Source organism: Martes martes (assembly GCF_963455335.1).
Source record: "Martes martes genome assembly, chromosome: 15".
NCBI classification, from domain to species: Eukaryota; Metazoa; Chordata; class Mammalia; order Carnivora; family Mustelidae; genus Martes; species Martes martes.
Window position 1 is genome coordinate 2,941,031 of NC_137903.1, and position 16,529 is coordinate 2,957,559.

Sequence of the window (16,529 nt, forward strand, 5' to 3'; positions counted from 1 at the left end):
CCAAACATCTCCCTGGCTTGACACAGGTCTCCTCTGTCTCACAGTCAGCGGAGACGGGGTGAGGGCCCCCTAGCCGGTCATTCAGAGGGCCCCGCCAGCCCCTGTGTCGCTGGGGTCTTCCCTGATGAGCCAGCAGACGGGGAGAGAGAGATTGAGGGAGCCAAGCTCTGTCAATGGCCTTGATGGGAAGGTGTCCCGTCCATTCTGAGAACTGGCCGCATGACCCCGTCTACGTGGGAGAGACCTCTGGGAGCCCTGGACGCTTGGAGGAGCTGGGCACTGTAAGGCAGCAGGTGCCAGTGGGGGCCGAGGGGGGCGACTCTAGCGGCCTCACGGTGGCTTCAGGGGCTGGTCCTCTTCTACTGGGGACGGCGCCCAGCTGCCCCAGGCTGCGGGACGATGTGTGTGCTGTGATGGGGGCGGGACAAGCAGGGTCCCAAGGCACATGCGGCTCGCAAGCCCTACCTGCCTACCCAGGGGACAGTATTCCACTGATGACAGAGTGAGGGGGTTGCCCACAGCGTCTTCTACTAAGACGGATCTGGGAGCCCTGTCTGCTGGCGAGGCCCCGGACCCTGCCAGAGAGCAAGTCCAGGTGGGCACTGATTGTGGCCAGCGTGTCGTGGCTCCTCGGGGGGTTTTCAGGGTGGGGGCTCTCTGTGTACTGGGGAATCTGCGGGAGGCCGTGGCTAGTCCTCAGCCCCACAGGCCTATAAGGGCCCCGTCAGCCCCAGGCCAGAGGAATGGGTGCACGCTGCACAGGTGTGGGCCCAGGAGCGTGGGGCGCCTACGGACCTGGACCCTCGCAAGGGTGTCAGGGGGGTCTCTTGCAGGAGAAGGTGTAAACCAGCTCACAACCCCTGACCTGCCCAGGATGTAACCACCCCCCCCAAATGCAGAGCTCCAGGTGAGCGCCCCACTGGCCCGGGCCTGGCTGGGGTGCGGGCTGGCATACCTCCTGGTAAGAGGCCGCTGGAGGAGACAGGGGCGTGTCTGGGGGGACGCAGCGGTGTCTGAGCGCTGGCCGCCAGGGTCACATGCTGGCCTGCCCGGGCTCCGATGCACGGTTTCCTCCGAGCCCGCCGCGGATGTGCCCTCCGCCCTGACAACAGGCGGGGGTCAGCTGCTCGGCTTGCTGTCCTTCAGGGACATTATTCAAACTGCATCAGCTCTTGCTCCCGGGACGGACTCCCCGTCTCTCCCAGGGGCTCTTCCTTTTGCCTGATTGGTTCTCAGGGGACTTGTTGGAATGGAAGCAAATGAAACTTTAATACAGAAATTGAGGGAGATTTGAAGTCGTGACACTCCAACCCTGTCCACTCTACCGAGGATAAAACGGCTTTTCAGGCACTCGGTTCTGGCCGCCCAGGGGCCCTCCAGGTTCCAGCTACTATGGGGTGAAGGGAACAGGACCCCCATCTGTAGGGAAAATCAGGAGGAACTCATCAGATAAAGAGAGCTGATCAGATAAAGGCGGAATCTCTTCGCGGATATAGGGTAGATCCCAAAATGTTTCCCAAGGCCTTCTCTTCTCCACTGGGGAGCCCGATGGTTCTAGTTCCCACGCTAGGGAAGAGCCAGGAGGAGAAGGCTCTGTAACACGCCTGGTCCCGTCAGCAGGCAGGTTCTCTTCTGCCCAGCGGAGCCCCCGAGGCCGTCGCGGAGGAGCTGACACACCTGCTTCCCGGCGGCAGGGAAAGCACACAGCTCGGGAGCCGCCGCAGAGACTGAGTCTGCTTCATGAGGGAGCGGAGACGCAGGCCTGCAGCAGGGGCTCAGCTTAGCCTGAGTCCAAGGCTGCCGCGCTGTAGACTTAAGTCCTGAGCGTGGCACCACTGTGCCTTGCCTCACACTTGCAAGTGCCAGTGTCCGAGGGGATGCAGTGAAAGTGGTATCATCTGATTGGCAGGGGGCCCGACTCCCACCCTCCCAAACTCCTTCTGCCTCAGCCTCCCCTCCTTCCAGAGGCAGCCCCGTTGCCAACACACGTTTCCCTGGATCTTTTAGAAAACACTTGTGACATTCTCCTTGGTAAAGAGCAACCCCGATGGCTGGCTGTGGCAGACAGTCACCAGAGGGGCTTTATTGCAGATACTGGGAGGGGGGCGTGCCGTGGCTTCCAGGTACCATGGAAGCATCCGGAACTCCAGGACCCTGCCCTGCTCCCGGAAGAACGTGCTGTCACCAAGAAGCAGAGGGCAGAGAGGTGCCAGCCGTGGTTGCGATCACCTGAAGCATGAGAAACAGGGCTAGAAGACTCTCAGCTTTCCCCCAATTCCATGTAGTGGTCTGCTTCCTTTCATGCTCTCTACAGACACAGATGGTGCCCAGCGGTGGCCCATACTGGTCAGAGCACAGGACTGGGGATCCCAGGCGGGATGAGAGGAGGCAGCACAGGCCAGAGCCAGTGTGGAGGGTCCACGGTGAGGAGAGGGGGACTGTGAGCTTGTCTTCCCGGCAGAGGGCATTCAACAGCTCCTATCTCCAGGCGGCGATGGGAGTGCTTGGCTCTAGAGCAAGGCAGGGCACAGGGCTCAGATGTATGCTGGGGGCAAAGCAGGAGGCAGGTACAGCCTGCAGCCCGGGGCTCAGGCCAGACCAATCAGGGTCCATGAGAAGTAGGGGACACTTGGGACCTGTGGGCTTCTGGTCGACCATCAGGTAGGCCAGGCTACTGTTCTGCAAAGAGAAAAGGATGTATAGTAAGGACAGGACATGTCAGAAAGGATGATCTCATTCAAGTTCAATGAGGCTAGGAAAGAATATTGGGCCCAGAATAGGAAAGAGAAGCCCTCCCAGACCCTAACCATACATGTGTCCTGCACAGACGTGAACCGGGGTGGAGTCCGGTGCAGGCTCCCCAGGGCTCACTCAGCCAGTGGCCACGGTGTTCGCACATGTGAACACATCTCGCCCTCGCATGATCACGGAACTCTTCACGATCAATGGGACCAGGGTCTTTCCATTTTACAGATGAAAATAATGAGGTCCTGAGTAGTTAAGTGACTGTCTAAGTTAACAGAGCCTCAGGATGGCAGCATCAGCACTCAACCTGCAGCCTTCCATGCCTCAACCCCTCCTCTCCTGGGCACTGGTTGTTCATCCGGCCCTTGGTCAGCCTCCGCCCTCACCGGACTCCGCAGCAGGGTGCTTAAACCAAGCAGTCCTGCATTCCCACCCCGCTCCCCGAGCTGGGCTTCCGCCCCCAGGGACTGAGCTTACATTTCCTGGCTCAAGTTGGGGCAGGGCTTCCTCCTCTCGTCCCCTGAAGAGGCCTACAGTCCTCCCACTGTCCGGAAAGACTGTCTCCTGGGCGTTCCCAAAGAGCCCCTCCCCCCCAGCCGCAGTCCCACAGGTTCACGTAAAATCCGTGGAGAGACGTCAGGTAGAATGAGGCGGGACCGTCTCCCGTGGTTTAAACTCTGGGTGAGAAGGTTGGTTTCTTCTGGACGAACACCCCCTGAGTTCAGAGTCAGGACTGGTCACTTTGGTTATGTTCTATCATTCCAAAGCAATTTTTTATGATTTTGGAAAATTGTCTGTTTTCTCTAATTCTCACTTTTGTTCATGTTTTCATCTAAGGGTGTAGTTTCTAAAACCTCTCTTGCCCTCACATCAGTTAAGTCTGTGGTATGGGGCTCATTATCAGTTTCTTCCTTATTTCTATTATTGCTGAAATGCCTTACTAGTATCCCCTGAAGTAGAGCAGGTGAGCACCGCAGCAGGGGCCGCCATCCCTCCCCTCCCCCCATGATGTCCCCATGAACTCTGCTCCAGGACTTACCTGCACAGACCACAGCCACGTCCTCTGCATGGTTGCAATTGTGTCGGCCCCAAAACCTGTGTGGACACTCCTCCAGGGACCTCTCCTTCCCTGAGCAAGCCACGTCGTCCAGCCAGATGCGGCCGGCCCCGGGGCCAAATCTTCTCCGGAATTTAGTATGTGGAGAGACGGGCTGCCCACAGCCCAGCTGCCTGCATACCACTCGGTCCGCGGCTTCTCCCCAGCCATCGTCACAGACGGTGCCCCACTGGCCCTTGTGCAGCACCTCCAGCCTCCCGGCACAGCGGCCGTCTCCTCCTACCAGCTGCAGCTCAAAGGGATCTGCAGGTACAGGAGGGAGGAAAGGTGGAGGGAAGCAGGGGGACAGAGAGAAGAACTGCTCTACATTCAGATCCCACCGGCACGTGAGACCCTCGGCCGAGCTCCCGTGCCTACATCCGCTTCTCCCAGCCTGACCGTGAGGCCCAGGTCCCTTCCTTAACCAGGATTTTCCACTTCTCTGTCTAATTTATAAAACTCTAATATTTATAATGAATTTGTGATCGCTTTTAAAAACCAAAGAGCTCAACAACGGAGGGCATGCTCTGTCCTGTTAGGCAGAGTTCAGTGTGCTAATAGTCCACAGTACTCTAGGGCTTACTGCTGCCGAAACCACGTTCCTGTACGAAGGGAGGCTTTCGTGTCAGCATCTGTAAAAGCACCAGTGGACGCCTGGGTGGCTCAGTCGGTCAAGTGCCCGACTCTGGATTTCATCGACTTCACGCTCGGAGTGGAGCCTCCTCGGGACTCTCTCCCCCTCCTCCCACGTGTGCTCTCTCTCTCTCTCTCTCTCAAATAAATAAATTAAAATCCTAAAAATAAATAAATAGGTGAGAACTAGCGAGCAGCACAACTAAGCGACTCTGTCCCTGTCCCTTGACTCGTGACTAGCTCTCCGTGGACGCTGGTTAGATGGAAACCAGTGTAGCCAAACCCAGGGATGAATGTAGTGTCCGACCCTGTGGGTTTTACCTTCACATTCCACCCACATGTCGTCATCGTGGGTGCAGTTGCTCTTCTCCCAGACCCCAGCAGGGCACTCGTCAAGGCTGTTTTCTTTTCCTGAGCATGACGCCTTTCTCAGCCAGATGGGCCCTTGGCCCTGGGTGGCTTTGTTGCAGCATTTCCGGGTCAGCATGGCCCGTCCACATCCCAGCTGCCGGCACACGACCTTGGTGGCTGCAAAGCTCCAGCTTGCTTTGCACACGGTGCCCCACTGCCCTTGGTGCTTCACCTCTACCCGGCCCTGGCAGCGCTTGGGGCCATCGACCAGCCGCACATTCTCTGGGACTGTGGGAAAGGAAAGAGGAGGTGTCTGTTCAAGCAAGAACATGGCCTTCCCAGAATAGAGACCCATGGGCACATCCCTCTGCTCTTGGTGTCTAGTCCAATGTTCTAGAGCGCTTGGCATTGTCCAGCAGGTGCTTGTTGAAAGGGTTGGATGAGTGAATCGACAGAATGAATGTCATTTTTCGCTTCCAAGTGAATTAATTATTTCTGTAACATTTTTAGTTTTTCAAATTATTTTCACATTTATATTCTCATTTGTTCCTCATAAGAGGCAAGTAGATGGATTGCATAGATTTTTAAAAAATAAAATGCAAGAGTGACATACACAATGTGTCCGAACCCCAAAACTTTCTGGTTCATTTTCAGCATTATCACCCAAATACCATGGTTTAGTGCTCCCAACGTTCAATCTCTCTAACAAGCAGGAATGAGATCTCAGCATCAAGTCCAAAGATTTGTTGGCTGTGTCCCTGGTAACAGTCTGCTTGGTGACAAAGAGAAGACAGGGAGCAGCCCCTCAGGCAAATCACAGTCTAATGGGAAGCGCATGCACAGAAGGGATTATTAATGCACAGAAGGCAAAGTGTGTTGGTTTCCTAAAAGCATCTCTTGCCCACTCTTTTCATTGGTGGAATCTTTGAGAGCTGGAAAAGCGTGCATTGTCCTTGGTTTTCTTAGGAGTGAAACCCAGGAAACATATATCATACATTGCCAGCTCTTTTCTTCCCCACACATTCCCCTAAGCTCCCAACACAGGCTACGTTCTTCAACGAACACTTAGTGGTAGATGGGTCTGGGTGTGCCTGTGTGTGTATGTGTGTTTGTGTGTGTGTGAAGGAGAGAAGCAGGCTCTCATGTAGTTGAGACTAAGCTGAATTCATTACCTCAGTCAAAGAACAGGAAAAATACTGACTCTGCAGGGCCTGCAGTTGAGAAGGGTGAGATGTGAAGGGTGAGGAGCTAGTTAGCCACCTGTGAGGTCCACAGGAGGTTAAGACAGGTGAGCGTGGCCCACGGGTTGGGTGGAACAGGGTGCGGGGCTACGGTACTCACACCCACATACAGCTCCTGCGTCCTCCTCGTGGTTGCAGTTGAAAAAATCCTCCCTTTCACACTGAGACAGGCTCTCTTCCATGCCATTGCATTTGAATTCTTGGACGAAGATTTTTTGATCTTCTTGTGTCAGTGGCCCATATGCAGTACCGCTGATTGCCTTCTTGACCGTTCCACAACCCAGCTCCCGGCACACTACAGCTGCGTCGTCCTTGTCCCAGCCGTCATCACACACCGTGCCCCACTCGCCAGCCCGCTGTACCTCCACCCGCCCTTCACAGCGGTGGTCACCTCCCACGAGCCGCACTCTGGACAAAGACCCTCCGAAAGGATGAGAGTTTGACTGGGCATCTGGAGGATGAGAGAGGACTCAGGCATCTCAGAACACTTCCATCACTCCCAGAGGGGTGGGATGTTGGGGGCTGAAAAGGGAGGGTTTGGAAGGGGAGCAGAGGGAGAGGATCTTCAGGACCCCATCCCTAAGTTCTGATTCTGCTCCACGCCTACCTTACATGCTGAGAACCTCCGCTTCAAGTCACCTAGGTATATATGCTCACACTGCTAAGCAGTGGGAGCCCCGGGTCAGAACATAAGTGTAGAGATGTGATCTGTTGTGTTGTCTTTTCTTGACTCTGTCTCTCCCCATGGCAGCCAGACTGAGGCAGGCTCTCTAGATATAATTTGGGCTGAACAACCTCACTCTCTTTCTCTCCCAATGTCCGTGATCCCCTGTTACCCATCCTTGCCGCTTCTCATGACATCTTCCCATGCCTAAGAGCCCAGCTCGGAGGAATGCAGAGAGCAGTGGGTGAAGGAAAGGTCAGAGCCTTGACCAGTCAGATTATTAGTCGAGAGGGTTCTAGGGCTTAGGGTAGAAGACAGCCTCCCCAGAGCCTCCAGATAAGTTCTGAGGAATCCAGGACATGGTTCTGCTTCCCAACCGTAACTCTGAGGGTGGAAAGGCTAATGGAAATCTTTTTCGTTCTTCCACCAAGACACAGACATAGAGTGGAGATGGCTGTGGGAGAGCAGAAAAGAGCCTAGCAGGCAACACACTTTTGTTGAGCATGTATATACTACATTCCAGGTATTGGTTTATGACCTCAGAGCAGTGCTGCCCTCCATGACATTATATTTAAGAGGTCTGGGGCAAACCCACAAGGACTCCAGCTGTCCCTGGGTGACAGCATGTTACAGAGGAGGTGAATGGTCCACGGCTCCATGCAGTGGGGTAGTTGACATAGACAAGTCTGGGGCGCATGGTGGGGCCGCATGTGACAGCTGGTCTGTGGCCTACCCTATTTCGAGCAGTGTCACCTATGACCACGTAGGACATGTGGGTGACTCAGGCACCTGCACAAATGGAACATGAATTTAGAGGACCAAGTCTTTCACCATCTATCTTGCCTCAGCTCTGCACAAACACCCTAGAACCAGGAATCCACCCCAGAAGAAGCTTCTGAGTGAGAAAACCCTGAGCTGGTTGATTTTAGAGTACATTGGAAGTTGACATTTGGTTTGTTCATCTGTTTTTCTGTCACCTTTTCTTCCATGTTTTCTGAGGGAAGCAATGAGAGGAATGGAGCCTAGAAATAGATTTTAAAATTTAACTACAAAAAAACTAAGAAAAGTTTTCATTTTTGCACACCTACATTTATAGGGTACAAATATAACTCAAGAAGAATCATCCCGAAATAACATTTGGGTCATTGCAAGATTTGAGTTTAGACAGGCATTATTGTGTACCCCAGGAAACTCTAGCTATGATGATGATGCACATGTTATCTGGTTTTGAATTGTAAAATTCTGGCTTTGAATGAGTTTTATTTTCCAGGGAAAGTAGGATTAGAAGACCTCCTTAGAAAGAAGAAACACATAAGAAAGAAACAGCCTAAGTGTCAAAGAAACCCAGCTGAGAAGAGATTTGAAAGCCAGAGAGAAGGGCAGAGGGGTCATTGGGACAGCTGCCTCCTGGGCAGTGTCTTCAGCCTACTTTGTTGGTTGACAGCTCGAGAGCAGGGCTGGGGGTGGAGAAGCAGTGACCTGGGCCGTGGGAAAGCTGTAGAGCTGTGGTCCCTGTACCGACAGCTAGGACAACCCTGGATACCACGGGAAAAAGACCATGAAATCTGATTGATGCACTGACAACCCAGGACAGCAATGTTGAAAGAATTGAATTACATCCTGCTGGTGTGGGGTCTCCCAGGTCCACTGCGGAGTCTATGGCTGTCCCTCTCTGGTCAAGCCTCTACCATCAAGAGAAAAAGACCAATGGAATAATGTATAGGAAGCTGATGGTCCACGACCAACCACCTTGAGTCTGGAGATCACAGCCTTCCTCTTGACAGACCCATTCTCTGTGCAGCTTATGCATGGTCCAAGGACTCCTTACTCAGGTGGCCAGTGGAGGCTGAAGTCTAGCCTGCTTGCTGCTGGCCAAACCACATGCTGGACACAAGTAGATACATTTCTAGTTCACAGGAGCTGTGCAGGTCGGCACAGGGACCTGGAAGTGGTAGAGCCCAGCAGGGCAAAAGGAAGTTCCTCTCCCAGATACGCCAGGAAGAGAGAGGTACTTTCTGAGCCCCCAAACAAAGCCATCTGTTACTTGGAGGTGGCCAAGAATTTTAGGCCACAGAGTCCAAGTTGGGGGGAATCCCCTTGCAGGAAACACCACCCAAGTCCCTTCCAGGCTCTGGAGGTGGAAACCCATCCACATCAGACAGAGTGGGTGGATTGAGATCCCAGAGAGGAAATCTACTGAGGTTCTCTTGAACTGGAGCCTCCATCCAAGTCCCAAGCAAGCATCAAGATTTCCATCTCAAGAACTTGGAGGCCGCCCTCTCAGGAGCCCAAAAAGCCTTACCTAAGAGACCAGGTCCGGTGCAAATGGCTGAGGAGAGAAGAAGGAAGCGAGTGAGATCATATAGTCAATCCCAAGGCTTTGTTCAAATAACACAACTCTCTAGAAAGTCTTTGGTAGACTTTGTGGGGCAGCTAGAGTGCTGGGTACAGAGCTTCCAAAGTCAGTCCTAGAGAAACCTTCTCCTGCAATGACCAGCCCCAGAGGACACGGACACTGACTGCGAACCACAGAGACCAATTTTACCACAGCCCAACCTGTTCCCTGTACGCATGATGTTGCTCTGCCCCAGGCACGGATAGTTGCACTTCTAGTGAATAGTTTAGGGAATAGAATAGTCTAGTGAATAGAATAGTTTCTATTCTAGTCAGCTATGTTAACTGATTACTGCCTGGAGTGGACAGGTGGTGTGCAGCCTCTGGGCTCCCCAGCAAGGCATGCTGGAGGCCACTGGGAAGGCTCTCATGAAGAAGACAGCAATGCCATGGGGGCAGCGAAGGATTTTTCTGTGTCACTGGCACTGTGCTCAGGCCACCACCAGCACACTTTTCCTGTAAAGGGCCAGATCACAAACAATTTGGGCTTTGTAGCTACCTGGTCTATTACTACCATACAGCTCTGTCACAGTAGCATGAGAGCAAACATGTGTGTGTATGTTATGAATGAGCATGGCCAAGCTACAATAAACCTTTGTTTATACACACTGAAATTTAGATTTCCCTTTCACAAAATAGTATTCTTCTTTTGATTTTCCCCATTGTTTAAAAACGTGAAAACCATTGTTAGTTTGTGGGTTCAACAGGTCAGAAAACAGCTCTAAATTTGGTTCCAAACCCAAAAGTTTAAGCATCAGCACATCATAAGGACGTCATAATTTCTTCCTATAGGACCCCTGGGTGATCAGGCTCCTCTATGCGTTAGGATCCCTTCTCATGCCAATGAGAGTCCTGAGCCCTGTGCCCATCAGTGGTCCCCAAGGTCCTAGGCATTCTGAACTGCAGAACAGTCATGCTCCTTTCCCCCCAGCACGTTATGAAATATTTCTGAAGGAGCTAATATCTTTGGTCTAGAGCCTGTCAGGCAGATACAAAAATTTCAGTGTCTTATTCTGGAATATTTTCTTCATTTCCCAATAATTTCTAAGTAACTCTAAGCCCTTAATCTTCAGGATGTGACCTCTCTCAGACTCAGTATGACCTTGTCTGTAACTGTCTAAAACTCAAGATTATATTGCACCCCACATATCTAGTAAAGAGCACAAAGTCTGCATATACACAATGGAAACCAAATGTGTCATGCCTGGTATGCGGTTCTGAAAGTGATAGAGCCCAAGAGGAACTTAAAAATTCTGGAGCAGGGTGATGATGGGTAGCCAGACCAGAGAGGCTTCATGAAGGAGATGGGGCTGAAGGAAAGTGGGGGGAGGTGATAGGATGCTCCTGACAGGGTAGAGCTAGCTGTCAGGTGATACAGGGAATGTACTGGTGTTTGGGAACTTGGCAGCACCCTATAGACAGCACATAAATGCCAGTGTGAGCCTTGGTGATGCATGGGATCATCAAGACAGTAAAATGAATGTGATTGATTAGGGAAGAAACATTGTAGGATTGTTAGATGCCCCAAGTTCATTATCTCATGAAAAGTCTCCTAACAAACCTCCAAAGAACATACTATTACCTTCACTTCACAGATGAAGGTAGGATACCAGAGAGAGAGGGTAATTTAACAATTCAGACAGCTAAGAAATTCCAGAACAAGGATTGAAACTCAGGTCCCTTTGACTCCAAAATCCCCATTTACAGTACATTAATCTGGGTAATGAGAAACTGGGGGACACTAGAGAAACATTATATGGAACACCTTTGAGGGGAAACTGGGCAGTATAACCTGTGAAAGTGTCTGTCTTGCAGCTCTCTTCCTTTTCCTGCTCTACCTGCTGTCACCCACGGTTCAGTTGTCTTCTTATAGAGAAAATGTTTACGGAAATTTATGTAAAAAGGGAAATGGGATAAACTATTATAAATTTGTCAGTGCAAATAAAGGGAAACAGAAAAGGCTTTGGTGATCAAAGTGGATTATAGATCAGGTATGGATTAAGTGGCTTGAGTTTAGAACTTAGCCAGACACAGAGAAGGCAGGAGAGCAGGTGAAGCCGCTCCTGGAAAGGTAGCAGGATCCGTACCAACTGGGCAGAGAGAGCACACTCCCGATCAGAGCTCCAGGGAGTCTCTGAAGTCTTGACCAGCAGGGACAGAGATACTCACCGAGGATCAAGGAGAACAGCAGAGCCATGAGCCAGGCTGCTGGAGATGCTGAGCTGAAGTCTGAGGCTGGGAGGAGGCCCTGGAGCAGCAGTAGTCAGCTTTGGCCTCCAAGTGTGCCGGCAGGACAGAGCAAGGCAGATCCTGTCTGCAGCAGAAGCATTATCAGAAGCCTTATCAGATGACCAGATGACCGGAAGCCAATGGGCACAGGGGGCAGAGCTGGTGGAGCTGGACTTGCTGAGTTCAGCATATCCCCAGAGGAAGGGAGGTGGCCAGAAAGGGCAGAAAAACACAGAAAAAGAAAGGAAACTACAAAAAACCCCAAGCTGTTCTGCCCGGGTTCTGCTGTACCCCAGCTCCATCCACCTCTGGACAAGAGAAAAGCCAGAGACTGTAGAACACATCTAGCTTGCCCTTGGAGGCACCATAATCCAGAGTCAAGGTGTCAATCTCTGCATCTAGGGCTGGCTTTTCCTTCAAATCAACTTTTCTAGTACAAAGCAGAGGGCTTAGCCCATGGATCTGCTCTTCTCCTGTCCTTGTCCTGGTTTATGCCCATCTTTGGAAGCTGAGTGGAAAGATGTTCCTGTGGAAATGAAATCAAGTCATTCTTAGAACCAGAATCTGATGGACAATGGTTGAGCAGTAAGACCCCCAGTTTTCCCAGCCCCCAAGCCCCTCCCACCTAGTTATTAAGCACCACTGTGTTTCAAGAGCTATTCAGCAGTAGACTCTGGGAATACTCAACTCTATCCACTAACAATGCTCCTGCTGCTCCCCACAAGGTAGTTTTCCTTCCACAACTACACATTTTCACTTCTCTGTAGTATTCAGGTCACTCTGCATAAAGATTGGTTCATTACAGACCTCTCTGTTGAGTCCTGTCTTTCTTCACCTACTTATTATTGTTTTCAGGAAAGAGTTCTGAGCAGCCTGAGTGCTAGGGGAATGTGAGGGGTGCAGGGAACACACCCATGAATGGAGGAGTTGGAGCTCCATGGGACGTGGTCCCATGGCTGTGTCAGCGCAGGGAGGCAGCTGTGAGAGAGGAAAGTACATGACACTTTGGGAACACAGTGGAGGAAATAGTTACTTCTACTTGGGGTTAATCAGGGACTTTACAGAAGTGATGACATGTGAGCGGGAGGTGAAGGGTGAGTGACCTGGGGATTTGGAGCAGGAAAGGTTTTGCTCTGAGGATGGAAATGAATAAAATGGTGTCATCCATCTCAGAGATGAAGGCTGGTCTGGAAGGGCTGGGTCTCAGCCTGCTTGGTGGTCAGGTGTCAGGGATACCAGTGTCTTAAAGTACACATACCTAGTAGTACAATTGCGGGGTCAAAGAGTATTTTTAAAATCTTGAGGAACCACTGTTTTTGAGGGTTACTGTACTAGCTTGCATTCCAACCGACAGGGTAAGAGGGGTTCCCTTTCTCCACATCCTCACTATCATTTGTTGCTTTCTGTCTTGTTAATTTTAGCCATTCTAACAGGTGTAAGGTGGTATCTCATTGCGGTTTTGATTTGTATTTCCCTGATGGCTAATGATGTTGAACACTTTTTCATGTGTCCGTTAGCCATTTGTATGTCTTCTTTGGAGAAGTGTCTATTCATGTCTTCTGTTCATTTTTTGACTGGGGTTATTTGTTTTTTGGGTGTTGAGTTTGAGAAGTTCTTTATAGATCTTTGATATCAGCCCTTTGTCTGTAGTGTCATTTGCAAATATCTTCTCCCATTCTGTGGGTTGCCGCTTTGTTTTGTTGACTATTTCCTTTGTTGTGCAGAAGCTTTTTATCTTGATGAAGTCCCAAAAGTTCAGTTTCACTTTTGTTTCCCTTGCCTTTAGGGATGTGTCTTGAAAGAAGTTGCTCTGGTGGATGTTGAAGAGGTTAGTGCCTATGTTCTCCTCTAGGATTTTGATGGATTCCTTATTACATTGAGGTCTTTCATCCATTTTGAGTTTATCTTTGTGTATGGTGTAAGGGAATGGTCCAGTATCATTCTTCTATATGTGGCTGTCTAATTTTCCCAGCACCACTTATTGAAGAGACTTGTCTTTTTTCCATCGGATATTTTTTCCTGATTTGTCAAAGATTAGTTGACCACAGAGTTGAAGGTCCATTTCTGGAGTCTTTATTCTGTTCCATTGGTCTATGTGTCTGTTTTTGTGCCAATACCATGCTGTCTTGGTGATCATAGCTTTGTAATATAGCTTGAAGTCAGGCAACATATTTATTCCAAGGATATAGATGTAGTGAAAAAAAAAGGGGGGCACACATACCTCAATGTTCATAGCAGCAATGTCCACAATAGCCAAAGTGTGGAAGGAGCTGAGATGCCCTTCAACAGATACATGGATAAAGAAGATGTGGTCCATGTAGACAATGGAATATTACTCAGCCATCAGAAAGGATGAATAGCCACCATTTCTATCGACATGGATGGAACTGGAGGGGATTATGTGAAGTGAAATAAGTCAAGCAGAGAAAGACAATTTTCATATAGTTTCACTCATATGTGGGACATAAGCAATAGCACAGAGGACCATAGGGGAAGGGAGGGAAATCCGAAGGGGGAGAAATCATAGAGGTAGACAGACCATGAGGGACTATGGGCCCTGGGAAACAAACTGAGGGTCTCAGAGGGGAGGAGGGTGGGGGGAGTAACAGGGTGATGGGTATTAAGGATGGCATGATGTTTTGAGGTGTTATGGTGAACACTGGGTGTTATACCCAATTAATGAATCACTGAACACTACATCAAAAACTAATGATGTACTGTATGGTGGTGAAATTTAACTAACTAACGAAATAAATAAAGGTACACATAGTGGAGGGTCTATTACAAATGAGTTGTAAAGACTAATTCCTCACACCTTCACTCTCTGCATTCTGAAATGATGCAGTAACAGACTCAGAATGCAGAAAAGGCTCAAAACACCAGCTTTCCTGTTGATGAATCTTGGTTAGATTGTGACTAGATTCCCATATCCTGTGCATTTATGTTCAGCTATAGGAGTCAGACTCACCCTACTGAGTTTGCACTTGGAGGAGAAAGGACTCCCTGTGGCCCTTGGCCCACCAAGCAGCAGGGAGATCCAGCCCCCAGGTTCAGATTTATGTCTCCCACCCATGCGAAAACTGGATGAAAGAAAAGGAAGAAAAAAATAAAGACAAAAGCTTTCTCACCAATATGATATTTTACCACCAACGTCAGGAGTGTGAAGCGAGGAAGGGAGAGAGCATTACCCCAAAGGCATAGGGAGCCACAGCGGGATGGGACCACAGGGAGCTCAAGTTCTGACTGCAGCTTCAAGGGGAGCTTGAGGTCTGGCCCCAGGGAGGCTGGGGAAGAAACCATGTCTGGGGGAGCCAGTGAGGGCTCTCAGGGTGGGGTGAGGGCTGCCAGACCTAGTTAATGGTAGAATCCATGAGAAGACTTTGCTCTTTGGATATGAACATGAGGGTAATTAGTGGTTTCAGGTCATTCTCAGATTTCTAGAAGGGAAAAATGTGACAGCATACAGGTAAATGCCAGCAACCACCGGTGGCAAGTAGGGGACTGGATGTCATGGGCACAGTGTCTGGGGGTGTCCGGGGGGATACATTGCTACTGGGGAGCCAGGGAGGCCGGATTGGACAGGGGCCTCTGAAGAGTGGTGAAAGGTGACACTGTCATGGAGAAGAAGGGGACACAGGTAAGGGCGATCAGTGTGACTGTTTTCAGCAGGGCGCTGGAAACCCACCTGTGTGAGGGGCACCATAAACCTGGCCATGATGCCCTCTCCAGCTGCAGTCACAGGGTCGGGGTGAGATGTGGGCCTCACAGATCTGGACTTGGAGGCTCTTAAGGGAAGCTGGGTGGCGATCAAGCTAGGGTGCAGACCCAGAGAGCAAACTAAGGGGCCTGCGCGAGACATGAGGAGGCCAGGAAATGGGCTGAGGAAAAGTGAGAAGAGAAACGAGCCACGGGAAAAGGGATGTCGCTAAGGAAGGACGGAGATGGGAAAGTCTGGGAGATTTGGTGATTAAGGTCTTAGAGGAGAAGCACTTCTGGACAATAACAAGGCTCAGGTCAGGGGACTGGGAGGAAGCACAGGTGAGAGTTTCAGGAGCTGGGAGTTTGGGGGATTGAGAAGAGGCTATCAGTAAGAGGCTTGTCCAGATAGGGAGATGGGTTGGGGTGTGAGGAGTGGGGAAGCCCAAGGCTGTATGACAATGGATCATTGTCTGGAGGACGGTGATCCATGACATACATCAGAGCACAGAAGATGCTCTCTGGGGAACTCTGTTGAGGGATGAGCTACCTGTTCTGCGGTCTTAGTGCCAAGGTGAAACCTGTCTATAGTAATGAGTACGCCAATTACTAGTGATCTCTATGAGAGCAGGAAACTACTTGAGTTGTCCCCCACTCATATTTCCAGAGCTTGGCAGGCAATAAATGACTGTTGGCTCTGTGAATGAGTGAATGACTATTGGCAGCCAGAGAACATCACCGAGTCTTTAGAACCATGAGAAATATCATGTCTTTCCCACTATGCCCACATTGCCTTGTATGGGCTAGGGGATAAATGTCATGGGGTCTCCAGGAGGAAAAACTGACAGGAAATAAGTAATTTGTCCATGTGGGGTTTGCATAATCAAAGGAAGATCTGAAACTCTAACCGGATACCAAGTCTACAGGAGTCTACCACCATAATGATGGCTGCGTTATTTCTCCAGGAGACTCATTGCAGTCACTCTTTGGGAGACAAGGCTTTAATGTGTACCTATCTTACATAGGTCTGGCATTGGGACAGGTGGGACTGAGCCCACAGGTGAGAGTCACTGGGGTGTACTTTCTGGGTGGAGAAGGCAAGAACTAGTATTCTGAGGTGGTTGCCAGAATGACTAGGTTGCTCTTGGGCTGGTTTTCCAAAAGTAATTGATCTAGGACACAGGTTTCTGGTGGGTTTGGCCGCTCCTCCCTCTGTATAACGGTCAACACCTGTTAACTAGTGCCACCGATCTCCTTCTGCTCCTCTAGTATGTTTCTCTGCCTCCCTCCCCCTATAGTGTCCAGGATTGAAAAGGAACTCAAAACAAGGAATACATCTGAGACTTGGGGTTGAGGGGGTGTAAGCACAGTCTTCAGTCATTTAAAATAAAATCATTCCATGAGATTCCTGAAGAGATAAGAAGACCTATATATGGAAACTATAGGAAAATATGTGTTTGCAATTCATGAAAAAAATCTA

General features: G+C 50.3%; 1 protein-coding gene across 1 annotated transcript; it reads right to left on the minus strand.

The window, feature by feature from the left end:
• Positions 1-2,032: 2,032 nt before the first annotated feature.
• CD5L (CD5 molecule like) lies at positions 2,033-11,440 on the minus strand. Its single transcript, XM_080825062.1, has 6 exons — positions 11,294-11,440; positions 9,033-9,059; positions 6,167-6,517; positions 4,796-5,113; positions 3,785-4,105; positions 2,033-2,679 (listed from the first exon to the last, which is right to left on the minus strand). The coding sequence occupies exons 1-6, from the start codon at positions 11,319-11,321 to the stop codon at positions 2,672-2,674; spliced, it is 1,053 nt and encodes a 350-aa protein (XP_080681188.1). The 5' UTR covers positions 11,322-11,440; the 3' UTR covers positions 2,033-2,671.
• Positions 11,441-16,529: the final 5,089 nt, after the last annotated feature.

Coding starts and splice junctions, on each gene's coding strand:
- CD5L (XM_080825062.1), bottom strand. CDS start 11,321: ATGGCTCTGCTGTTCTCCTTGATCCTCG. Junction 9,060..11,293: donor GCTGTTCTCCTTGATCCTCG/GTGAGTATCTCT, acceptor TTCTCTCCTCAG/CCATTTGCACCGGACCTGGT. Junction 4,106..4,795: donor CATGTGGGTGGAATGTGAAG/GTAAAACCCACA, acceptor CTGTACCTGCAG/ATCCCTTTGAGCTGCAGCTG.